The sequence below is a fragment of the Balaenoptera ricei genome, chromosome 7 (assembly GCF_028023285.1).
Source record: "Balaenoptera ricei isolate mBalRic1 chromosome 7, mBalRic1.hap2, whole genome shotgun sequence".
NCBI lineage: Eukaryota > Metazoa > Chordata > Mammalia > Artiodactyla > Balaenopteridae > Balaenoptera > Balaenoptera ricei.
Window position 1 is genome coordinate 67,767,539 of NC_082645.1, and position 27,140 is coordinate 67,794,678.

General features: G+C 34.9%; 1 protein-coding gene across 2 annotated transcripts in view; it reads right to left on the reverse strand.

Annotated features, from left to right (window-relative positions):
• Window positions 1-5,343: 5,343 nt before the first annotated feature.
• CWC22 (CWC22 spliceosome associated protein homolog) overlaps window positions 5,344-27,140 on the reverse strand; it is a 64,423-nt gene continuing 42,626 nt past the window's right edge. For both annotated transcript variants that reach the window (XM_059928258.1, XM_059928257.1), the window contains exons 12-20: window positions 24,884-24,988; window positions 23,529-23,610; window positions 19,880-19,940; window positions 16,264-16,341; window positions 15,477-15,629; window positions 13,398-13,525; window positions 11,582-11,683; window positions 11,268-11,488; window positions 5,344-6,989 (exon numbers count right to left, since the gene is read on the reverse strand). In XM_059928258.1, coding sequence (XP_059784241.1) covers window positions 6,418-6,989; window positions 11,268-11,488; window positions 11,582-11,683; window positions 13,398-13,525; window positions 15,477-15,629; window positions 16,264-16,341; window positions 19,880-19,940; window positions 23,529-23,610; window positions 24,884-24,988 — 1,502 coding nt within the window. In that variant the 3' untranslated portion in view covers window positions 5,344-6,417. The remainder of the gene's footprint in view (window positions 6,990-11,267; window positions 11,489-11,581; window positions 11,684-13,397; window positions 13,526-15,476; window positions 15,630-16,263; window positions 16,342-19,879; window positions 19,941-23,528; window positions 23,611-24,883; window positions 24,989-27,140) is intronic.

Consider the following 27,140-nt stretch of genomic DNA (forward strand, 5'->3'; position numbering starts at 1 on the left):
TCTCATTGTATGATATACAAGTGCTAATTACAAGGCGTTTACTATGTGTGCCTTGAATTGCATCAAGCGCTATAGAAGGAAAAGCCATTGTTGGGCTCTACAGCAGAGCAACCTTCAAGTTAGTAGCAAGGTGGATGTGTGTTGAATCTTGAAAGATTTGGATGGGCAAACAGAAAAGGATATTTTAGGAGGAGGGTAGGAGGGAGGCAGAAACCCAGAGAGGAGAAAGGGTAGTATCTTTCCAGGGCAGTAAATAACCAGCTCAGCTATAGCAGTGTTTGTGTGACAGGGTAACCTTAAGAAAAAACCGATTTCACCTGTCATGTGTGATCACGTGGTGGATAGAGTTCTGGCTTTGCCATGTCTTAGCTGGGCAGACATGAGCGTGTGAGCTGTAAAATTGGGATAGCTCTTACTTTTTGGTTGTCGTTGTAAAAATTAGGTACTCTAAAATGTCTGCCACAAGGTAGTGCTCAAAGGATGGTCAGCTGCTAGAACCAACATTAAGAAAGACAAATGGAACCTGAACTTTAAAGAAATGCTAGAGGAGTCATTGGACTTCAGTGGATATGGTGAGGACTGGACGAAAATAATGCTTTAGATTAACCTGAATCTAGGTAGATGGTATATAGGTAGTCACTGCACTGATTTTTCTGGATAGCTAACATTTTTCAAAGTATAAGTTTTTATTTTTTAAACTTGATCTGGTTTTCCCACAAAAATTTAGGCTCAATTGAAAACAGGTCCCCTGTTTGTGTGTCCTCTTTGCTATATCCTCAGAACAGTACCTGGCACACAGTAGATGACCAATAAGCTATTGTCCAAGTCCAGCCATAAGTAAAAAGGGCCAAGACTATGGTGGTGTCAGAGTGGGAAGATAGGGACATTCGTAAAGACTTGCAAAAGCAATATGGATAGAATTTGGCAATTTGAGGATAGGGGAACAGCTCTGAAAATGCAAAAGTGACAGGAGATTGGTGGAAGCATTTCAGAGTTAAGTTGGAAAAGATGCCGATATGAGGAAAAATGAATTGTATTTTGGATCCATGACATTATGGGGAATAGGCCAGTGAAATGCAGAACTGAAACTTGACACAAGTTTTGGAGTAATTTAGCTAGAGGGGATTGCTGAGATTAGCAAAGTAAATGAGGTTTCTCAAGAAGGATGAAGGGCCTATTCTCCCACTTATAATGAGAGCAGAAACTAAAGCTAAGATCTTTTGTATAATAAAAGTGTTATTTCAAAATTAAGTGAAAGATCGTTTTTGAGGGTTTAGAGTGGAATCACAAACCAGCTACTCGAAAGCTAATTTACCTGTACAGACTGCTTTCTTTGGACCTTCAATAAACTTTGGGCTGTTTTAAACTTACTCAAAGTCATTGTCAACATTAACCAATCAAAAGCTACATACAAATTCTTATTCTTTAATCCTCCTGAAAACCAGGCAGATTTGTCAACCTCAGCTTACGGCACAATTGGGTGGAGCTGGGCACCTATTGCTGCCTTTAAATGACTCCAGTTTACCGCTGCATTTGATTGTTTCAGCTGTGTGATCCACCTGGCCCCTGCAGGTATTTGAGTTTGCAGTTCTTGGTCTAGTGGTACCATGTCAGTACACTGATAGTACAAACTGTAACGATGAGCACTTAGTGCCAGGCACTGTTTGAAGCATGCCACAGAGATCATTTACTATTTGAGGGAGTTACAATTATTAAACCATATTACAGATGAGAAAACTGAGACATAGAGGTTAAAGGACCTGTCTGAAAAGTTAAAAAACAAAAACAACAAAAAAAGGACTGCCTGAATGAAGGTCAACAACCAGCAAGTGGTAAAAAGTCAGACTTACATGTGCAGTTAGCCAAATAGTATTCAATTTAAATGGTCATAAATTACTCTGTATGAACCTGAGTCTTTTTCTAAAAGAAAGCCTGTGCTCTTCTGTATGTACACACAGACATGCACACCCTACGTGACTTTGGCTAGCTGAGTATCTCCTTTCTTCTTCTACCTGTGCAAAGTTGGTCTAAGGTGAACTCGACAGCTTCATCCCTCCCCACAAAGCATGGTCTTGTGTGGTGAGAAGGTTGAGTCATAGTGGTAAGGAGATGTCCACACATTTCCCTCTAGAAAACATACAATGCATAGATAGGACTAACTTCAAGAAACATATGTTCTAACTGGAGATACGCAACGTGCTCAAAAGTTTTTAAGGACATTTAAAAAGAAACACATGGGTGGGTATAAATAGAAGTTGTAGAACATATCCAAGGCTGAAAGGCTGAGGGGACACAAGAGATCAGAATAAGGAGAGCCAGGAAAACCACTTGCAAGTGTTTCAGTTAGGGTTTGGAAGTGTGCACACGAAGATGTCCACATGAAGGGAACAGAGGTTTCCTAAAGGTCACACCAGGCACTCTGGGTTCTCTCCTAAAATATCAGCGGACATTAAAGTTTGCTTGACTGTAGAAACATCCAGTGGAATAAACATGGAACAGAATGAAAGAATTTGAAAGGTCAGAAAGGACATCTGACTACATTGGAAAAAGTGAGAAAAGGATTAGGAAAAAAGGATCAGGGTTCTAAAAGATCTTGATGAATGAAAGCATATAATTATAAGGTAGACATGAATTAGGGGAAATAAAAACACACCAGTTGAGTCAAAATGACAGTGGCATAAACAAAGTATTAAAAACAAGAACAAAAAATTCCCTCATAAAAAAAATTCACTCATAACTATCAAAGATAATGAAAACTTTTTTTCCCCTTTCTGACAACACATTTGGGAAATGTGAAATCAGGGGTATAAGAAGCTGGTCGCTTAAATTAAAAGAATATATACATCTGGAAAAGAAGTACTATAATAGGAGAGAAATGATAGAGAATTACTCTTTGTCACACATTGACTCTAGAAAAATCCATTAATTTTCTGTGTAGCTATTTTAACACAATCCTTTTTTAACACTGTATCACAGATGACATATAACAGAGCAATCATGAGTCAGTCAATGAACCTCAATTTTCTCCTAAGTCTTTGCTAGATGCTGGGGAAAAAGAAAACCAGTATTTGTTAAATGCCCACTTTGTGCTATGTATTACTACAGGCCTTTGACTGCTTTATTTCATTTAATCATCACTATAACTGTGTAAGGTGGGCACAGTAAACTTAAAAAAAATTTTTTTTGAGGTATAGTTGATTTACAATGTTGTGTTATCTCTGCTGTACAGCAAAGTGACTCAGTTTTACACATATATACATTCTTTTTTATATATTTTCATTATGGTTTATCCCAGGATATTGAATATAGTTCCCTGTGGGCACAATAAACATTTTAAAGATGAATGTGAAGGTTGGAGAGATGAAATAATTTGCCCAAGTCCACACAGCTGGTAGGTGGCAGAGCTGGTACTCAAATATTACTTCTCTCAAGCTGGAATAAAGCTTATCTGGGTTAAAATCTGCTCCTGCTACATACCAGCTTTGTGGCCTGAACCTAATTAACCTCTCTGGATTTCACTCTTTTCTTCTGCAATACAGGAAGACAAAACCAATTCTCAAAGAGTTATTTTGTGGAAATTAGTTTATTCATTTGTTCATCTATCAAATGATGGACCACAGAACAAGGAAGTGAAGAAATGAGGGAGGGGGTAACATTAGAACAAAGTCAATAGCTCTAAAGTTGTGATGAAGTAGAAAAGATTGCTAGAATAGCAGCATTAAGGCAGATGAGCTGGATGGGCAGGGGTCAAAGTATAGTGCCTGAAGGAGAGTTTTCAGAGGTTGTATGGATTTTGATGTCTACATGGAGGAGATGACCACAGGAGTAGGTGGCTAAGGATGTGAAAGGTAGGGATGGGGGAAGAGAACCTTGGAGGCAAGGAAGTTGCGAAACTGAAAAACAATGAGCAACGCATGCAAAGTATCTAGAACTCAGGTGATCCTTACAAAATGCTAATCCTGAAAAGTAAAAAATTAGACATAGCAAACATATTTCTTGTCTGCATATTAAAAAGGATGAAAGTGAGAAACCTGCCTGAGTGGCAGGCAGTGGACGGGAACACATATTTGATGCTATAGAAATGCATCGAGAAGGCAAACAGTGCAATTTCCCACCCAGGCTCTTATTTATTATGTCCTGATATGACTCCCTTACACTTTAAATACTTCTGCTTGTAGGTACTTAAGTGTTCCGTTAACTGCTTTTGTAAGAGTTAATAAAATCGTGAAGAGTAAAAAAAGCTGAATTAAGTACAACAGGAAACAGTTAACAGTATGCAACAATGGTATGTTATTTTAAGAATATTAAGCAACCTCCTTACAACTTTATTTATATTATTAGTTCACTTAGCAGTTCCTTTCCTGTTTTAAAATACAGGAACGTATTCAATCCATGTTGAATGATATCTATTATCATCTGTTGATAATTATTATGTTATCAGTTTATTGGGATTCCAATTAAAGAGACTTAACTATATTTATAGAGAAAAAAATAAATAATTTTAACAATTAAAAAAAAAAGTACAACAGGAAATGTTAACAAAACTTTCCAGGCAATATTTATTATAAATAAATATCTACGGCTCAGCAGTTCCTTCTGCCTTGGTTCTTCCCACAGTAAACACCACCTTATGAGATATCTTCTCTGTCCTTCCTATGTAAAATCATCACCCCCCGCCCCCTTCCATTATCACACACTCTCTCTTCTTCACATCATTTATTACCACTGGGTACACTTACATTTCTTTGTTCATTGTCTTTCACCATTCTCTCTCCCAACTATAAGAGTTGAGACTTCGTTTCTTTCATTGTTTTACCTCTAATTCCTAGAACAGACTTGGGCACATAGAAGCTCATAAAAGTTACATTAAAAAAATAATCTACTTTAATAACTCTTTAAGGTCTTAAGTGCTCAGTAAAAAGAATGGTTTCCCATTTTTACATTTAGAAAAGAAATTATGAACTAAGGTTAAAGTGAAGAAAATAAAATTTCTAGTCCACTGTTTTTTTTCCTTGTTACCACCTCTAAAGATCAATGTTTAGTTAAAAAAAAAAAAATTAACACTTATTTATTTCCTTTAGGGCTTACAGCCTATGTGTTCCTTAAATCCAATTTGCTGAGCTTCACAGTTCTGTGAAATGTACTATGTCTGTGATGGTCCATTGTAATCACAACCCACCACCTTCTAACCACCACAGATGGAGAAAGTGTTGAAAAGAATTTTTCCAAGCTGCCATATTCGATTTAATACTTTGGGGGACAGAGGGAGAGGAGGAGGAGAGCATAATATTTCTTTACTGACATGGACTTTATTGTTACTTATACTCAAGTTTTTAAATAACAAAAATAGAAGACATTTTGAATCAAGAGTACGTCTCAAAGTGAAACATTAAAATGGTGGTCTCATTACTCTTGAACCTGGATACTGGCCAAAATGGATTTTATGTACTTTTAAGGTGAACAAGTACAAGTAGTCTATTTAGTAAATAAGGTTAAATGTCTGTCAGCAGATCTAAAATTTCAGAGGCAATATTTTATTTCAAAAGTAATAAATTATACAGTCACATATTAAATGGTGAGAGTTACAATGATAGAAACCCTTAAAATTCTTATAAAAAAAACTAGAATTATTTCACAGTTAGTCTTGCCCACATTTCTCATGACTGTATGTCTTCCGGTGATCAATTAATCCAAATTAAAAATTAAATACATATTAACTTACCAACAGTGATATAACTTCAAGGCTGAGAAAAAGCACTAATCACAAAGAATTTCAATTAAACGTTCATCTAACAGTCCAGAAAGAGATGTTATCGAGAGAAGTCCTAATTATAAATCAGACAGCTGTGTATCTGTTTAAAGACTAACATACACCTAGCTTCACCAAAACACTTCCGGAAAAAACTACACATACCTATTTTGTTCAAGACATAATATGAAACTTAAAATAATTCCTCTACTTTAAAAAAAGCATGACTCCTAAGAAAGGTTCATAGCATCTTACTAACAAAGCAAAAATGTTAACCTGAAATGGTTCATCTACTTTGGTCTTCAGTTACAAATAAAAAGTCACTAACAATTTATTATAATAATTCTATAAACAATTGGAAACATTATCAGAAAAAAAATTTTGTCAATGAAAAAAATCACTGATTCAATGAGCATTTGATCATTTTATTAACAAAATATTGGCAAGAATTACATCCCTCTCTGGTGAAACTTTTCAAATAATTTTATGTGGAGGGCCTTGAGATGCATCAATTACAAAACATTTTTTTAAATGAAAACATTTTTTAAATGTACAAATACAAACCAGTACTTTATACAAGAATTCTCTACAAAGTTTGTCAATCAATGTAAAAAATAATTTGTTTCAACTGAATATAAGGCATGTTCAGTTTCTGTAATTTTGCAGAATTATTTTTTTTGCTTTGTTGGAGACTTTTCTCTTCGCCGGTCCTGATTCTTCTTTGATTCTCTGGATTGTTCAGAGTATTGGCTAGATTTTTCCCATCGCCTCTCAGCACCATTCTGATACCTATCTTCATCACTTCTAGAGGCTGAATGTTTTTTATCCTTTTCTCTTGACTTGGACCTATCCTTCCTTCTAAAATTCTCACTGTCCTTATTTCGGTATTTGCGCTCATTTTCAGAGAAAGAATTTCTTCTCTCTCCTCTTTTCTTTTTGGGATCCCCAAGATTATGTTCCAAATCCATGTACATTTCTTGCTCTCTGTCCTTCATGGCTCTGCTGTAGCTGTTTCGCTCAGAAGGAAGCCCTCTGTCTGAAGTGTACTTTGTTACGGGATCTCTTGAATCTCTGTCTCTGGGTTTCTCTGACCTCCTTTCTCTCTCGGTCCTCGTTTCCTGGTGCCGTTGCTCTGGTCTCCTTTCTTCTTGTTTCCTATCATTCGTGTGTTGTTTCCTGATCAATTTATTTACTTCTTTCCTTCTGTGGTTCCCTTGCCCCTTCTTTCTTACATCTTTATCTGCACGTGTAAAATGAAATATAGTTAGCTTTCATTTTAGTCTTAATTTCACAACTGAAAAATCACACTTATTGATGCATTATAGGTTTACTAATTCAGACAAACTGGATGCAGAGCCAAATTGATCGAATGCAAAGTCTGATGACAGAACATTATACAAATAGTGTAATTTTTAAGAATATACAATATATTAACTGAAGTACTGCTTTGACCCTTAACTCAAAAGAGTAAACAAGAACTTTAAATAAACTATAGCAAATGTAAAAGTTTTAATGAAGTGACTAAAGTGGTACATTTCCACTCACATATTTTATCCAAAACATAAATTCCAGCTCACATGCATTATGTCATATGAAATATTATGTCAGATCTCGTACATAACTAAAATGCAATGATCATACATGCCAGCAACATCACTTCCTAAAAGGTGGGTTGAGCAGGATGACTGGGTTTGTGTAATGATATGAATATGTATTTTTCAAGTGAAAACCTCTGCCTACAGAAACGATAGTTCTGCTATTAGAGAAGGACTAACTGTACTAGCAAAGAGAAGCTATATTGAGATATAATCATAGGCTTTATGAGAGCCACAAAGGCTTGATTTCTGAGAAAACTCTTCTAAGAAGGCCTTGAAACTTTTAATTTTATTGATATGATCACAAATATAAGTATTAATTACAATGAAATATCTTACCATTTTAAGCTATAAAACACATTTAATCACTATATCTGTGTTATTTAGTTTGGGTACATAATCAAAGGTACTGAGATGACCATAATTTCTGTCAAATTCATATGAATACAAAAAGAAGAAAATATGGTGGAAAGTTGCCTACCTTTGTCCTACCTCCACCCAAACCTCAGTGTATCAGCCTCTGTTTCTCCTGCCAAATGCCTACCCCTGGCACAGTCAGTTGGTTTGCCACTAAGGACCTATTTCTCTGGTTCCTATCAAGCAGCTCAGCTGAGCTGCAGCTACCCAAGCAGAAACCATATGGCTCTGTGCAGAATCGACGTCTCTCTGACCCTGGTGTATGCCACTCTTGGTGCTTCTTGACACTAAAACCTGAGCCCTATAATAATATGCACTCTTCTCTCTCTTTGGTGTTTGCTTTAAAATTTTCTAATTTGGGGTAAGTTCATATTGCTTTTATGCTATTTAATATTTTACTGATAAAACTGAAAGCTCTCTACTGAAATAGTATGATGAGGCAAATTAATTTTGAATCAGCAAGCTTCCTTATTGCAGCAGTTCATGCTGTGTTATCATCTGTTCTCAAAACAGATACCATGAAATAACAAATTCTTTAGAGCTGAATGGTAAATGAACAATGTTAGTGTATTTCAATTCAAGAATAAAATTTCCTGTGAGCAAGTGGAATCTTGCTCTAATAATATAAAACACTGAAAGTCCCCTAATTCTGCATGCCACTTAGTGCGTAAAACAGTGAAACAAGCGTGTAAAGACTAGCCTTCCAACCTACTAATAAGGCTGTGGGGAAAAGTGCTGCCTCTCTGAAATATGCATTAAAAGATACAAGAAATGACATGCATTTTAGACAATCACACTATCTCTTATTCAAACTAAGATACTATGATGAAAGAAAGCAGAATTGGCCCTGGGGAAAACAACATAGACCTTTTCAGAAAATGGCATATTTGAAAAAATCCTTTACTATAGCACTTCCCCTTCCCAAGGAGGACAGAGAAAATTGTGAAAGACTAGTAATGCTGCTGAAAACAACTAGAAATGCCAGATAAAATTTTAACATCTTCTGTTGAAAGGCACTAAAGATCTGGAGCAACTTAAGATGCTATAAGGAAGGAAGTGCTCAAAAAAAGGGATGGGAGTATGTCAAAAGAACACAGGAGTCAACTTGAAGGAACTCCTAATTGCCAAAGTTGAAATGATCTGAACAAGAAAATAAATGATAGCATTGGACTTTAACCCACAGAATAAGATAAATATCCATGAGTCCACACTGATATAAATATATAGTTAAATTAATAAATAAATGGAGGAGGGCACAACTCTTTCTTACAGGAGAAATTCAATTACCAAATGTGGAAAAAAAGAGACAAACAGGAAAACCACCATTTGGCAAACACTACAGTAATAAGTGTTGCAGATAAGATCCAAAGATGGATGTGAAAATAGAAGACTGAAAGAGGAGATTTGCATAGTATTGAATTATCTCCCTACAAGATATTAATTTATAAAGAAAAATAGTTTCCATGAGAAAACCCAATAGATACCACCTTAACCAAGTGATCAAACTTAACGTCACCAATATCAATATCATCAACTCCTCAATAAGGCACAGTAAGAACAACACATCGTTTCTACGGTATTCTGGCCAAAAATGAATAACCTCATTCTAATCATGAGAAAACATCAGACAGATCTCCATACTGCGGGACATTCTGCAGAATAAGTGACCAGAGGACTTAAAAAGGGTCAAAGCCATTCAAAACAAGGAAAGCCTGAGAAGAACTACCACAGGTTGTAGAAGATTAAAGAGAAATACAATTAAAGGCAAGGAGGACCCTGGAAAAAGAAAAAGAACATTAGTGGGAAAACTGGTGAAACTCAAATAAGACGTGTTGTTTGGTGAATAGCATTTTCCCGATGTTAATCTCCTGGTTTTGATAAGTGAACTACAGTTATGGAAGATGCTAACATTCCTTCCAGGGGAAGTTGGGTGAAGGCTATATGGAAATTCTCTGTACTATTTTTGCAACTTTCTTATAAGTCAAAAATTAGTTCAAGATAAAAAGTAAAAGATAAAGACACCAGAGAGCTGGCGGAAAAAAAAAAAATGAGGACTAGAAGGGCCAAGATTCAAGAGAAGGCAGAACCACAGAGAGGTAAGGTAATGTCACTTTCTCCCTGCGAGTATCTGCTGATTCAGGGCTGCTGCTGAGGGACATAGACCAGCAGAGCTCTGGCAGCCTTGCAGGGTTCGAGAGATAAGAACAGGACTAGTTATTTGCAATACATACATGTGACAAAAGATACATATCTGAAATACATAAAGGCACTTACAAATCAACAGATAAGCCAACTTAATGAAAAGGGTGGGAGGAGGCAAAAAATCTGAACAGCCACTTACCAAAAAGAAAATATCCAAATGGCCAATAATACACAAAACGATGCTCAACTTCACTACTGATCAAGGAAATGCAAATTAAAGCCACAATGCAGTACCATTACACACCCACCAAAATGGCTAAAATGAAAAAGATAGTCAGTTAAAGTGTTAGTGAAGATGGGAGCTACGGGAACTCTCATACATGGCTGGTGGGAGTGTAAACTAGAATAACCACTTGGAAAGCTGTTTGGCAGTATCTACACACACCCTACAACCCAGTGATTCCACCTCTAGGTATATATCCAACAGAAATGTGCATATATATATATATATATATATATATATATATATGTATGTCGCCAAAAGATATGTACAAGAGCTTTCATGGCAACACTATTTATAAACTTAAATTTCCACTGAGTAAAAGGGATAAATGTTAAATATACTGTGGAATATCTGCATAGTGAAAAACTATACAGCAATGAGAATGAATGAACTATAACTAAATGCAGTAGTGCGAACGTATCTCACAAACGTAAAGTTGAAAGATAAACCAAACATAAAGGAATTCATAATATGTAATTCTAAAGTTAAAAGCAGGCAAAACTAATTTATAGAATCAGAATCAGAACAGGAGCTGCCATGAGGCAGTGGATGGGAGGAGTGGTAGTAAGTACAAGAGGGAAAAAGGAAGATTTCTGGGGTACCGGTCGTTCTCGTTCTGGGTCCTGGCTACACGGATGTGGTCTGTTTATGAAAATTTATACAGCTGTTCACTTAAAATGTGTGCACTGAATGTGTGGTATGCGTCAATTACTAATATAAAGCTTCACTATTATAAGTAAAAAATTAAAATTTCTTTAAAATATAACCATCAGGAAAGCTCCTGTAAACTAGATTACAGACATTATGAATGGCATTTCAGTCAGCACTCAAATAAATATTTGCCAATGGAATATCTTCATTTCGTTGAAGAGGATTCCAAAAGATCACCTTAGCATTATAAATGCTGAATTCAGTAGAGACAGCAACAGTGATAGGTGATCATTTATATTATTAACTGTGGCTTTTAAACAACTGAACTCTAAAATAAATAAGCAATCAAATTATTCTCTTCCCTTGTAAACAACACCAGCAATATACTTGTTAGAAAAGAGCACGATCAATTATAAATGAGTTTCAATACCTGAGGCTGAGCTCTGACTGCCGGTGGATGAAGAATCGCTTTCTTCACTAGAAGACTCTGAGCTGCTGTCACTGCTGTCCGAACCAGAGGCAGAGGAGTCAGACTCCGAGGAGGAGGACGCAGAGGAGGAAGAGGAGGCGGAGGACTTATTTGGTTCAACATCTGGTTTTTGTGCCACGATGACCTTTGGTGTACTTTTGAGATGCTCACGCAATTCATCCCTAATTAGAAACATAATCTCTGTTAGATTCTGCCTTGAAGGCAACTGTGAGATAATTCTGTAAGCTGAATAAAATTCTGATAATAATTCTTACGTTAAACCTCCAAGACCTATAGAAGTGAAGAAGTTGATGGCAAACCGAGTGTTTCTTGGGTTATCTCGGGGTAATAATCCTTCAAAGAATGGCTGTAGAGTTCTAAAAAAGAAAAAGAAAATGAACAAAAGAGGACAGATTGCTTAAATATAAAAAGGCAAAATCCTTATACAGTCATTTTTCAGATTTTCTATATATTAAATTAGTAAATGAAATACAAGCAAGTGATTTAAAAATCATTTATCTGGTCAGGCTGCATGCTATCTAAATGAGTAGGGTCAAGTCATAATTTACTAAAATTAATTTCTAGGGATTTCTCTGGCAGTTCAGTGGTTAGGACTCAGCGCTTTCACTGCCATGGGCCCTGGTGGGGGAACTAAGATCCCACAAGCCGCGAGGAGAGGTCCAAAAAAAAAAAAAAAAAATTAAATTGATTTCTAGAATTATACAAGAGGAGGTTTTTTAAAAAACTTTCTTATACACACACAACACTCAGAATAGATACATGTATATAACACACATAAACCTACATATACATATGTATATTTATTACATGTGAGTGTATGTACAGAAGAGTAAAAAACAAAACAAGCCTCCTCTGTTGTACACGCAAACACGCATGTATACACAGCACTGTGGAAGGTACTGGAGGAGGGGAAGAGCAGTCAACAAAAGAGAAATCAAGGATGAAGACTGTAGGAATCACTGTTTCTAAGGAGGGGGAAAAATAGAGAAACATTAACAATATAATGTGGTTTTGAGTGCTACATTCAATGCACTAAGCTGCACAGTTAGGAAAAACCATTCTTCATAGAAAAAGGTAACTTAATGTAAGAGGAACGATTAATACGAGTTTGCTGGATACAGCAAGAGAAGGAATTCCCAGCTCTGGAAACAGAGGTAAGGAGGCATGAGCGAGCCAGACTTGCTTAACCAGCTGGGCAGCGTTGGTGCAGTGCAGCCGCAGTGCGGCTTGCTGGAGAGGGAGTGCGTGAGCCTGGCCAAGTGGATAAGGACCAATAAGTAAGTATACGAAGCTAAGGGAAGCGGATGGATCAGCCCAGAGCATGCAGAATCCAGGACAGACCTTCAGCGAACACCGGAGAGGCAGGTTGAAGGGGAGAGAGAGGTTGGGAGGAGCAAGGCAGAATGGGAAGAAAGTGAGGAGCCCATGAGCAAGTGGGCAACGGTTTAAGTGAGACCAAGAGGTCAAGAGGCATGAGGACTGAGAACGACTGCGGGACTCGGCAGGTGGTCACTGAAAAAAATCTGGAAGGATTTCAGGAGTGTGAATGGAGTAGAAGCCAATGTGCGTGGCAATGGGCAATCTGAATACACAGGAAGTAAGGAAGCTGGGACAGGGATTCCATAATAGTCCTGGAACAAAGCCCTAGTTCAGTGTAATAATTTCAACAGTTACAGGACTGATATTCACTGGTATATGTTCTCAATCATCCACTGATAATACAAAAAATTATCATTCTTTGGCTCAATATTAGGGTAAAAATGAAAATAAAACTACAAATACTCATTACTGGGAAACTCCAGTGAGCATGCAAAAAAATTTTGTATGTCCTAACTAAACTAAAAGAGGCGTTAATTCTGCATTTTCTCTACTTGAACTAAACGATCGTTAAAAGTTTCACATTGTCCTGTGCCACACAGAACATCAGTGTCAGAGCAGTGTAACGGACAAAGAATGTCCTAAGGACTTAACTTGTATTTTTACAACTAAGGGTGAACTTACGGCTGCTGAAGTAGGGGAAAACCTCCGAGGGCAGTAAGAATAAAAAGTGCTTAATAATAAAAAACTTACTCATCCTTTAATCTTCCATTAAGTTTAGGAAGACCCATGTATTCACACAGTTCTTGGAAAAATATTTTCACAAAAATTCTACTGGAGGACGTAGTGGTTTCTTCACTCAGCTTTATGCATTCAAGAACCTGAAAATTAAAATTAGAAAACGATAATTTTATTTTGGTGTTCAAAAGATGAGACAAAGTGACCAATATCTGTAACTTTTAGTGTCCCTTGAAATTAACGATTGTTCTCATCTGCAGTTAGAATTATCTCTAAATATCTTCCCTTATGCTGATACGCATTATTACTTGGGAAAGTTTAAGACTGCTTCTCTATACAAATTTCCAAAATGTTAAGATGCTACAGAAATAGAGTTCATTCTCTTTCCTGAGTAATGTGCTTTTTATAGCAGGGAGGAATACTGTCTTGAGCATATAATGCTAAGATTACTAGCTCCTAAAACTCACTCATCAAAACATGGGTGTATGAGGGTTGGGGGCAAAATGCCACTTAAAGCATCAAGCTACAGTTCTGTCCAGCACTAGAGTACACAAGAAGAGTAAACACGAAGAGTGATGGCTTGTTCTGAATAGTTAAGACTGTGATGGTGAGCTTACTGAAGCTCACAGAAAGAAATTTTAGGGTAAATAAAAATAAAAGCAACCTCCAGTTTTTTAGGGATGTGTTCCAGGAGCTCACTTATTTCAATTGTTTAAAACTTTGATTTCATTTTCCCAGAGAAGGGAGTAAAAACAAAGTAAAAGTTATGATTAGCCTGCTGGGTTATTAGCTTATAAATGCCTATTGAAGTAGCTGGACACACTTAGTATTTAAAGTATTACAAAAATCTATCCAACATTTATAAGCTCAATGATGCTGCTTCATTCTACCACTGGGTTGTGGTATTCTACAATATGATCCTCTTTTTTCTTCCTTCTTGGATATAATTTCTTTCTGATTTTTCAGTTCCTTCAGCCTAACCTGCCACTTTGTATTTTGCATTATTACCTTGGGCATCTTACCTCTTCTGTTATATGGTACTAAGCTTCTTGAAAGCAGGGACCATATACAATTCATTTTGGATGCCCAGTGTCTCTTTCTGGGCACAGAGTTGGTGACTAAACAAATGGCTGTTGAGTGAATAGTAATTGTACAATTAAGTGCCAGCTTAATGAATGTAGTTCAAATTCCAACCCAGTGTACATTTCCCCATCGAGAATATCTTTCCTTGCTCTAACTATGACTACAGAAGCTCCTCCCTATCACTTACCCAACTTCAATGCCTGCTAAGAAAAATACATCTTGCCCGAACAGTCATTTCTCTCATGTCCTTACCAGAGGAACTATTGAGTTACTCCGTCAGGAAACAGGCAGTAACTCAGAGGCTTAGGTGCCACCAAACGATTGGTGTACATGAATATGAGCGTGCACACACGTGTGTACACAGAGAAGATGAAAATCTATATCTTCTCTGAAAACACTCCTAGCCATCACTATCAAAAAGCACTGTAATGTTTGGACTGTTAATATCATCCAGGATGGTATTTCTTACACTCACACATTATTTACTTAGGTTTTCTTTTTTTAAAAAAATTAATTAATCAATTTATTTATTTTTGGCTGCGTTGGGTCTTCGTTCTTGTGTGCGGGCTTTCTCTAGTTGCGGCGAGCGGGGGCTACTCTTCGTTGCGGTGCGCGGGCTTCTCATTGCGGTGGCTTCTCTTGTTGCGGAGCACGGGCTCTAGGTGTGCGGGCTTCAGCAGTTGTGGCGTGCGGGCTCAGTAGCTGTGGAGCACGGGCTTGATTGCTCAGCGGCATGTGGGACCTTCCTGGACCAGGGATCAAACCTGTGTCCCCTGCATTGGCAGGCGGATTCTTAACCACTGCACCACCAGGGGAGTCCCTACTTAGTTTTTTGATCCCATGTTATATGAACACAACCTCAAAGATTGCCATTATAGTAAAAGTTTGCTCCACATTTCATTTTAAAGTACATTTCCTACATAGGAAAAGTATGGCTATGTTATACTTAATATCTATTTCATAATAACAGGGGATTAGGAAAGAAGTACAAATATTGACCCATCTACTTACGCTCCATGGAAGTGAATCGGTGTATAAGAGGTGAGCAAACATCTTAGCAACATTTCTCAATTTGTTTGTTTCCAAGCGATGGATGGTATCATATTGTTCTTTGAATATACTTTCAAAGGATTCCATGTATTCTTTTTTTAGCATGCAAAATCGCTAATAAATTAAAAATAAAAATGTCAATACCATTATGAGCATATTAAATACTAATTTTATTCAATCAAAAGTTAATAAATATTTGTATATCATATCACTCAGTCTTCTTGTGCTGTATAATGGGATGCTCAAAAAAGAAGTTAATATATATCACCCCTATCTACCTGGGATTTATATGCTAAAACAAAGTTATACATGTAGCTGACCACAGGCACAAACATTTGTATAAGATAAATAACTTCTCTGTGGGTTGAGTTTGGACTCAAAAAATTATTTTAGCTCATGCTTTATTTGTGCTGCCTGAGCATGTATTTGACTTCAGAAACTGCTGTGAAATTTTGAAAAGACAGCATTTAACTATCCTCTTTGGGAAATTTTACAAAGCATGTGGAATTTCTCAAAGTTCTGGAAGAGTAATACGTAACGTTAAGGCACTACAAAAATGAAGTGGGAAAGGAGGAAGCTGCAGAGAGTGGGAAACCTGTGGAAGGGAAGAACAATTTGCTTTCAGCAAAGATATGTTATTATATTAGACCAGGCAACAAAGCAGACACATTAATTCACAATACTCATGTTAAGAATTACCCTTGTGATTTCATCAAAATCCAACAAGAAAAATGAGGTTGGAACTCACCCCAGCTAATAAGCCAAAAAATTTCTCATATGTCCTTTGTTGGGCACAGCAGTCAAGTATCATGTTGCAGAGTTCTTTCTATTTGGAAAACAATTACATTAATGATTCAAAACACAGTGAATCCATGCTATATGATAATTTATCAATATGATAGAGACAGCCTGAATTTTTAAATAAGGTTTTAAAAACACAAAACTCTGTGAACTTTAGTTGTGAAGACAAAACAAAAAATTCAATCTATTCAAGCCTATAGTTTTTTAAAGTCTTCTGTTTGCCTGACAGAAATTCCATAGTCATTTATGCTAATTAGATTGATTATAAAATTCTAAATTCATGTAAGTGTGAACCACTTCATGAAAACCTAGTATAGGAAACAGATACATCAAAAAGAGACTGAATATACTGTATTCTAAAAAGATTCTACACAGAAATCTTTTAAATATAGATCACCAATATGACATATAACAATTCAGTTATACATCTTCCAAAGATTTAAACCCAATTATCAAGGAATATATTTTGTTAGTATGGAAAAGGCAGAACATGGTGAGTCTTGACAGAAGCATACATGGGCACAGCTTCAATGTTAATGTAAATGACCCTCTGGCTGATAAAGAAGAAAATATATTTAAAAGAGCAACAACAAAAAAAGACATTTGTGGCTAAGTTTTTTAGCCTCAAAATAAATGTTATACATATAGATCTGTCAATAGATGAATCTCTATAAATAGATGGAATCATTTCATAACTGCTATAATAACACACTGTCCAATCAGTTATTTATGTGCCTTGAAAACTCCTTTGCGAAAATTCTGTTGAACTAAGAAATGCAAGAATAAATCTAGGATCAGGAAATACCATCATCACAAATGACTTATAACAAATAAATATTATTTACTAATTCCTGAAATAACCTTAATGAAATATGTGTTGATTACAGAAATTTCATAAATGAAGAAACTCAGGAAATATGGACAAATCAATGGAGACAAAATGAAAAAAGACATAACCCTACCCCTAACCCTGAGCACTGCTGTGGAATTAACTAAATATATTTCTCAACAAAACATTTCTTATCAGAAAGTTTAAAATTAGTTTTTTTAAATACAGTAACTGCAATGTATTTGCTTTCTATAAACAGAAAGCAAGCCTATAAAATATAATGTATACATTTCAGTTCATTTTTACTTTTATTTAATTTTACCTTTATATCTTCAATTAGGAATTTTGACACTTTTGTCACTTGATAACATTTTGTAGCATTTTGTCACTTGATATAATAATTACTAAGATACAACCTAAGCAATTATTGTAAATAATTTTTAAAATGAGGTCTATATGCATTTACTGCAAATATCTATGTGCAAGAGGAAGCAAGGGGACCCTGAAGCACAGAACAGACACTCTAGAACTGTGCTGTCCAGTATGGTAGGTCCTAGCAACACATAGCTATTTAAATTTAAATTGCTTAACATTACATAAAATTCAAATTTTAGTTTCTCAGTCACACTAGTTACATTTTAAGTACTCAAAAGTGACATGTGACAAGTATAGTGGCCACTGTACTAAACAGTGCAGAATATGAATATTTTCATCACTGCAGAAAGTTGTATTGGACAGTGCTGTTCTAGAAGCTGACAATTCACTTATAAGACTATCTACTCAAAGGCCTCCCTTCACAATATAAGATTATTTTTAGATGTAATTATATAGCTAGATTATTATTATTTTTTTAAAGATTAGTCACGAGTTGCCTCAATTAAAATGTTTATAAATGTCTAAGTTCTGAAGAGATGTACTTTGTCAAAATTTAATATAGTACTAAAAACTTAAATGAGGCTTTTCTGAGTTCTGCCATATAATGTTAATTTGATATATTAAAATGCATTTTCAACTTCTTCTACCAACACTGTATTTTACAATAACATAACAGGTAATCAGATTTTAAACAATATAACATGGTAATATGCTGATAGCATTGCTAATAAAGTCAGCACTACCTGAAAAACAAATTACTTTCTTCCCTAGACTAAGTGCAATTACAAGAGTTATTCCCTGTGGCATAAAATAATTAAATATTTTAACATTTTAATTAAATATCATAGTGATTTTAGGAGAGTCTTTTGAGTGCATGAAAATAGATGCACTAAGACACTCTTCCAAATGTTATCAAAATATGTTGAAGTTAAGTTCTAGAACAACTATCCTCTAGATTAATATTAATAAAATTTATAATGACTTGATTGTATTCCTCAAATAATGTGACAAGATCATACTATAACTTCAGTTTCAATTATAATTTTAAAGGTTAATTCACTAATTTATTCTCTTCCAATGACAACACATCAAGTGCCCCATAATACAAATAGGTACACTATTATTAATATACCAATAAATAAACTTTAAGAGGGAAAAAATAATTTTTTAATTTGAAAAGAATAATCTCTTCTCAAAATTCCATACCATGGCATTTCAAGAACTAATCTATAGTCTTGAACAAAGGCTGGGAAACTTTTTCTGTAAAAAGCCAGACAGTAAATATTTTAGGCTTTAGTAGCCATATAGTCTCTGTTGCAACTAGTCAATTCTGCTGCTATAGGGCAAAAGCAGCCACACACAATACATCAACCAATGAGCACGGCTGTACTCCAATAAAACTTTATTTACAAAAAATGGGCAGTGAGCCTGGGCCACAGTGTGCCCATCCCTGTAATAGAACATATTTAAAGCCTTAAGACAAAGGACTTCCACTTAACGTTAACTTAGCTCAGATAGCCAAGAAGATCTTTTAGAAGAACTAGAAACCAAACAGCCTAGTAGAGCTGACACATTCACTCTGCACCTGTCTACTACTTGTAAAGGAAGGTGTGAAAAACAAAACCCTGAAAGCCTTGGCTCAGGGTCCAAGGATCTAAAATCCAGATGGACCGGGAATAATATATATAAGAATACAACTAGAAAAAAACACCCATCTAGTCTTTATTATCCTTGGTATTAGGGTTCCATGATACTTTGAATAGTGAAGTATACTGAGTTATAAGACTAACTAGTTATAAGACTAATGGGCTAAGAGGGGGCTAAAATGTACTTTACGGCCAGCTGAATCCCTGACATACAGTATATGCTGAATACATTTTGTTAAATGAATTAATGAATGAAAAAAATGGTACAGATTCTTCTGTATGCAATTAAAGAAATGTAACAACATGTATGGTGATCTTCACAACTTCTACGACAAAAGAATGTTTTAGTGCATAAAGTAGACAGACCAGGTAATTCATTAGAGAACAAACTTCCTATTGTATTTAAGTCACCACTTGATTTATAGGCAACCACTCAGAAATTTGTGTAAAGTGTGGTGGTTCAGAGAGACTGACTTCCTCCTTTTCCCAAAGCCAAATCAAACAGCCAATTTAAGTTACTGGAATGAGTAGCATATATGAAGCACCTCAGAACTCCTAAGTTTTGAGTTACTTTAAAATTTTAGAAAACCTACATTTTAAAAAATGAGTATTCAGTACTGAGTTACTGTTCCAATTCATGAAACCTATTAACTGTCTTAACCATTTTTATAACCAGTATGTATTTCCTAATAGAAAAAAAAGTATTAACTTACTGTTTGACCTTCAGGAAACTCCATTTTCAGCAACTTGTGAGCACACTCTTCAAAATCTAAACTGTAGAGATAAAATGGTCACAATAGTTAGGTTAAAAACCTGCAGCATATTTAAACTGTAGCACTCTTTCATATGTAAGAATCTTACCTTAATAATTGTTTTAAATATTTTTTTTACTATAATTTCATATTACTGTATTGTATATATAAAAAAGACATAGTTCTTAACTCTGCAAAGAATGAAGTACTGATACATACTACAGTATAAAATGGATGGACTTTGACCTATGCTAAGTGAAAGAAGTCAGACATAAAGACCACATACAGTATAATTCCATTTATATACAATGTCCAGAATGTGCAAATCCATAGACACAGAAAGCAAGCAAATTTTTATTACACTGCTAAATATTTCCACTTCTCCTGATCCAAGTCAGGAAGAGGTAAAAGATGTTCCAGGAGCCCAGCATGACATCCAGTGCTTAATCACCACCTTTACAAGTTATCTTGATTCATACCCAAACACAGGGCTTCTATTGTACATTATATAAAAACTAAGTATAAAAATAGTAAATAACCAAAATCACTTACAAAGAAAAAAATTTGTTTTTATACAACACTTATATAAATTACATGAAAAATATTTCAATATGCTTCACTTAAGAGAATTATCAAACTCAGTGTGAACTTGATTCAGGAAAAATGCTAATATCTTTTGATAACAGCAGTATAAAATAATCACCCACTGAAATATAATGATTATGAATTTAGTTTTATAGTTCATCTCTATTCCTCAGCTTCTGTTACTTATTGGGTTTCATAAACACAAAAGGGGTAATAATTCAAGATGGTAGAATGGAATTTCAAAAAAACTGAAAAGAAAAAAAGAAATCTATCAAGAAAGAGCTTTCATAACAGATAATATTAAACAATATCTAGCCCTAAGATTAAAATAGTTCACTGTAGTTGATAAACTTCAATACTATAGCAATACCAAAAAGTATTTTAAAAGATGTGACATTTTCTAGTTTTTATTTTTTTAAAAACAGAATTAGTACTCAGGAAGAAAATCCTGTAATTTCTGAAAAACAAGTCAAGTAGGTCATGGAAAAATTTTGCAACTTTCCTTTTATATAGTAAGTGAAGAATAAGGGAGAAGGTATGACAGTCTATTTCCCTTGTTCCTGTTTTACTTTAAAAGTATTTGGTGACTCCTTAGCATGACTGTTTTGAAGTTGCACTAAATGTAAATATTAAATGAATTAAATTTGCTTGATATTTTAAACCAAATGAATTCCAGGTTTAACACAATTAATAGTGACTGAGGGAAGGGGAAAGAAAAAAGACTTTACACAATGCCAGTTTTCAAGCCATGCTTACAAATGGTTTGTTGATGTCTCTAATCTAAGGAACTTCAAATTGTTGAGGACATTATAGTCCTACCTCCCTCTGATGCTACAGCTTCAACATCACTTAAAAGCAAGAACCACCAGGAAAGTCTAATTTTTAATAGCAAAGCTAGTTGTGTTGTTTTATGTTTCCATAAATAAAAGAAGACTGTTTAAGGAGCCAGAACATTAAGAAGATGATCAGAGTACTATTGAGGTCAGTCAACAAGTCTAAAAGGAAAGAAAGTAAAAAAATAAAATCCCCAAATAGTTCAGTTGCCAGAACTTGGTTTTGTTCAGAAGATTTCCAAAAGTGAACAGTTTATATAAATAATCCAACCTCTCAAGATAACCACTGGTGTTATGTTAATGTATTATTTCTAGAATCTGCCTACCTATTTGTATACTTAAGATAATGCTATCAGCATGGTATTATATAGTCTATATTATTAGTTTTTATCCCCACCTAACAATAAATCAGACCACTTGCGCACATCAGTACCAATGCTCCATTAACTTAATTTTCAATGGTGGCATAAATTGAACATTTTGATTATTCATACTGGGCAATAAGATTCTCTCTCTCTCTCTCTCCCCCTCTCTTTTTGCTTTGAACAATTCTGTGTATAATTCTCTGTCAATATGTATTTCTTTAAGAAATATAATGAAAAAGAAGGGTCAAATGTCAATCAAACTAAGCCATTGATTCATGCTACCAAAAGGCTTTCCATAAAGAATGCACCAATTTAAATTTCCACTAGTAATCTTTCCGTGTATCTAACTGAACTCATCATTACTACTGAGTACTGTTGCTTTAAAAAGATAAAGTAAACCACTTTAGCTGTTTTAATGACCAACATTACTTATTCATCTAGAATAATATTTGGTAACTTTTTTACATTTTATAATCCCATTACATGAGTCTCCCAACCAAGTCCTCTAAACACCTTTTTATCAAAGTTGTGTTTACTTCCTAAAATTATTTTTACTAGGCATTTAGGGGCTGAGACTCTTAACAAATAACACATAAGACAGTACTTATTGTACTGTTACTAGAATTGGTGCCGCTATATAATAGTGGCTGTCACTTGTCTAATGTTTTAGTTTTTCAAATCTTTTTGTGTGATTCAGAGGTTATCAAGGTTAGATCGCTTAAAAAACAAAGTTTCTTTTAAATAATAATTCAAAGAGCTCCACTGTGACTCTTCAAAGTTAGTGTTAATAGCAATATTAAAGCAGGGAATCTGCTCTTTACAACTGATTACTATTGAATTCCTAAAAAAAAAGGACAAACAAATAAAAGGTCAAACTCTAAGAATAGCTACTTAAAACAAAAATTTCTCACTTTTAAGTTTGTATAAAAAAACATTTAATAGTTTTTCCTTTCATGTGAAAGGCAAAGAAACATGTAAGGGTAAACCAACAAAATTTCTTAGCAATGTTTTGCTGTTTAAAGACGAATTTCTCTTTTTGAAGACGAATCTAAGCCAAAAAGTTTTCAGACAGACTGAAAACAAGACGACTCCTACTTATGAATCATTTTTGCTATTACATCATACTAAATGGAAATATACAAAACCTAGTAACAAAACAAAACAGAGAAAATATTCCTTCTCCACTGTAAAATATACACGGTGCCCACTAAATCAATAGGCTGATTACCATTCGAAACAACAGATGTACTAAGCATTTAATATTTCCATTTATTTCTCTTTAAAACCAAAGTCACTGCCTTCAAAGGGAATGGCTGTTTTCATGATATCATAGTAGTTCTTGCTTAACATTACTTCAAAGGGTCCTTAAAACCTTCCTAATGCCTACTTCCGTTCATATTCATTTCCATCTGCACAACAAATCAGTGTCCATACGTCATCATAACAGTGTTTCCCTGCTTAGAGCTAGAGTTAGAAACCAAATTAAAAAAAAATAAAACATTAAACTTCCACTACACAATTAAATACTCTGCTAACTCTGTAATGTAGAATTGTTTTCAGGTTATTAGTGATATTTAAATATAAGAAATGACATAGCTTTAAAAAGAAAAACATTTAATTACGTAACAGATAAGTAAAGACAATTTACTCTTGAGGTGAAGAACCAACAGTAGGAATCTATTAACTGGGGCTTGGGATGGGGGTAGAGGCAAGTAGTTTGAGAATCCCTGCAATAGTATCTAGTTTTCTGTTATCAGATTCTAAAAATCCCATCTGCTTGCCCATCCCCTGTCAAAAATAAGGATCAACTGATCTACAGTATCTTACCTTGACTGAATAGCAAGATAAATTGTACGACGAAATGAGACTAGATTAATTTCTGTTTTGTCATGAATAGTCACCGTTTGTCCTGAAATTAAACATAACCAAATTATAAAACTACACAAATAAATGTGAACTGAAAATGTATCCCTGTATAATAATATTTCATAATCTATTTAGAATCTATGAGTTTAATAATAATAACACTCTCTTCTACAGTATAAGTTAGTATTTACAGAATTCAAAGTAACTATTTCTAGTCTTTTGCCATATCTTAGAGTATTTTAATAAGTTTATTCAGCTCAAAGAAGTCCAGAACCAAGCCAGGAAAACTATTTTTGTTTCTGTGTCACCTGCTCATTTAGACATTATAAAAGGCTGCACTCATGCTGTTGTTTGGTAAAACATTATTTCCATATTTATAAACCGTTATCTTGATAATTTGAAAGAACTGTAACTTATGGGTAGAAATTCAGTTTCAGAGAACACTGGATCATCATGACAGGTTTAATGGGTCCAATAGAAATATGAATATTTGTTAAAATTTTCTCTTACCTAATGCATGAAAACTTTCCTTATAAACATTTAATAGTTTTTATTGGAATAGTATTTTCACATTAAATCAAAGAAATGCTAAAGTTAAATGTAGTACATGGTTAGGAGATGTTTTAAATGAGGAAGACAATGGAAAAAATCAAACTCATTTTTATAAACTATGTTGTAGAAGAGCTACTATACTCTAAGACAGAACATTACGCCCTAAAAGGGAAAGATATACTTTTAATATTTTCAAATATGTAATGTAAGTAAATATTGACCAGTGTATGTTCTGATGTTTTAACTGAGACTTAACCAAAGTAAAGTTCTGAGCTGATTTTCCTGTGAAATAATATAATCAAAGCTGAAGAGGAAGAACATCATGCCTGCTTCTGTTCAAATATAGCTTTGGGCCTCCCCACTCTATTTTTCCAACATAAAGAGCAAATATCTAGTCACTCTCATCTGTTACATTCATGCCAGGGTAACATAAATCACATGCCCTCAACATGAATGTACCTTTTTCAGAGTTTATAATCAAAGTCATAAAGTGTCAAGTTAAAATTATGTTAATATTAAAAAATGAATTTCCTTGTTTAATGCTTTCCGAGCAGGGTCTTCCAACCTTGGCAATACTGGTACTTTGCTGTGGGGGGCAGTCTTATGACTCACAGCATGTTTCACAGCATCTCCAGCCTTCACCCATTAGATGCCAGCAGCATTGCTTGCAACCCTCCACAGATTAAGAGCCACTGTTTTAGAGGACTACAGTAGATTACCTTGGGAGTATTTTACAGTCTTATTTGAATAAGCTATACTTTTACCTTCTTCATCTTCTTCTCCCTCTTCCTCCTCTTCTTCCTCCTCCTCTTCACTACTCCCAGCATCTTGGTCTGTGTTTGAGTCACTATCTCCTTCATCAAGAATTTCTAAAAGAACAAAGATAGGTTTAGGAAAATATGAATGAGCAAGGGATACAAATGCATCTCATTCCAAGAAGATAATTCTCAGTTCACTGCAACCCATAGTGGTGTTAACAGTTTATCAACCAGCGAAGATGATCACACAGGCCTCATGTTATTCCCTGAGTATTCAGAGAGCATTGTAACTAATTTGACTAGAGAAAGCCGTATGTGTAATTCTTCTGCCAGATAGAAAGTGGCCATGAAACAAGCAAGGGATGAGAAGAACAAAGAAAAAGCAGATGAAGGTTTTCCAAAAGAGCAAGAGCACTGGAACAATAAACTAGGCAGAGAAGTTAGCATATTGGAGTCAAAATATTATTAGTTCATCATCAGAAAGAAGATAATCTATCGTAAGAAGCTAAGGCTAGCTATAGAAAACAAGAATTTAGGCTAAGAGTGTTTTTTGAAAGACAAAGAAGGGAGAAGAAAAAATCGTGTAATTTAGCATTCACGTTACATAAATAGTGGTGAGATTTGTATTAAAATGTATACTTATTAAATAGAACATTACAATCAATCCATAGACTTTCCATATGTACAACAGAAACGGAAGTTTAAAGGCCTTTAAGAAAAACTGGTAAGATGAGCACTTCATTGGAATATCATTTCTTAAAATACATGTCACATTAAGAACTGGGCAAAAACAGTGATGTAAATAAGAGACTACATAAGGCCAGTCATCATGTTAATAGTAATAAATGACAAAAACTAGAATCGTATTTTGCCCAATGGTATGTGCTCTATCTGTCTGACAAAGATTTTACAAACCTAGACAACAATTCACTTTTGCATTTTTATTATAATCAGACAGGACTTAATATAGTTTTGGGGTCAACTAAGTTTTAGGAAAATTCTAATTTCCTTATATTTAACCAAGTAGTATACATCAGGAGCCACATGTAATACTTAATGTTAGCAGAGAACTTCCTACCGTGAGAAACAAATCATTTTACAAAAATGGAGAGTTGTCATTCAGCCCTTAGCTGGCACACAAGTCTCCTTGAGAATATTTCTAATAAATTGTGACTTCAAGAAATGATCTGAAGTGTTTAGTTTATTATGACATAATGTGGCTTAGACAGACCTTTAAAAGAGGAAACTGTTTAGTATTCAATAGTAGGAAGACAGGCACTCCTGCTGTTTTCCCAAATGCTGTAAGACCTAAAACACAAGTACACCTGGGTCACTCTAAGGTGCTAATTACTAAAGCTGTGCCCACTTCCTCCTGCAGCTATTTTTTAATGCCAACTCTAGAACATTTTCTGAAAGAATTAAGGTCAAATGGATTGTCTAGTCATTTACATCATCCTCTCCTTATCTCTTCACTTTAAGATCTACTTACTGAAATCACTTAGGCCATGACAACTGGATTTTATTAACTGAATAAAGCAGTGGTTTCCAAGCATGGTCTGTGAGTCCTGGGGGGAATCACTGAGACCTGTCAGGTAGTCTGTGAGGTCAAACTATTTTCATAATAATACCAAGGTATTATCTGCCTTTTCACTGTGCTGACATCTGAAATGATGATGCAAAAGCAAGAGGGGTTAAAACTTGCTGCATCCTGAGCAAAATCAAGGTATCGAACTGCACTAGCAGTCACTGTACTCTTTACTGCCACACTATTGTAGTAGGGGAAAAAAAACACACACACACACACACAGAGTTTCATTTAAGAATGCCCTTGAAGAAAAAATATAAAATTATTAATTTTGTTAAATCTTAGCCCTTGAGTATTGGCATTTATAATAGTCTGAGTAAGAAAATATGGAGTTCATATATAGCACTTCTGTTAAAGACAAATGTACAATGGTGGTGGCTATCTCGAGGAAAAGCACTTGTGTGACTGAGTTGCAAGATGAATTAGCCATATTTTTCATTTTTACTGGAAAGAATGGCAGACAAACTAGAGTTGTTAGGTATTTACCAGACATTTTCTCAAATATAAACAAAGTGAGACTATCATTTCAAGGAAAATGAACACAGGTATTTTCAGGTATTTGCCACCATGATCAAATTAAGAGTTTTCAAGAGGAAATTAGAATTTTGGAAAACTTGTATCCATCCCTGTGAGCTTGACAGCTTCCCAATACTTAGACTTTTCTGATAAGATAGGTGG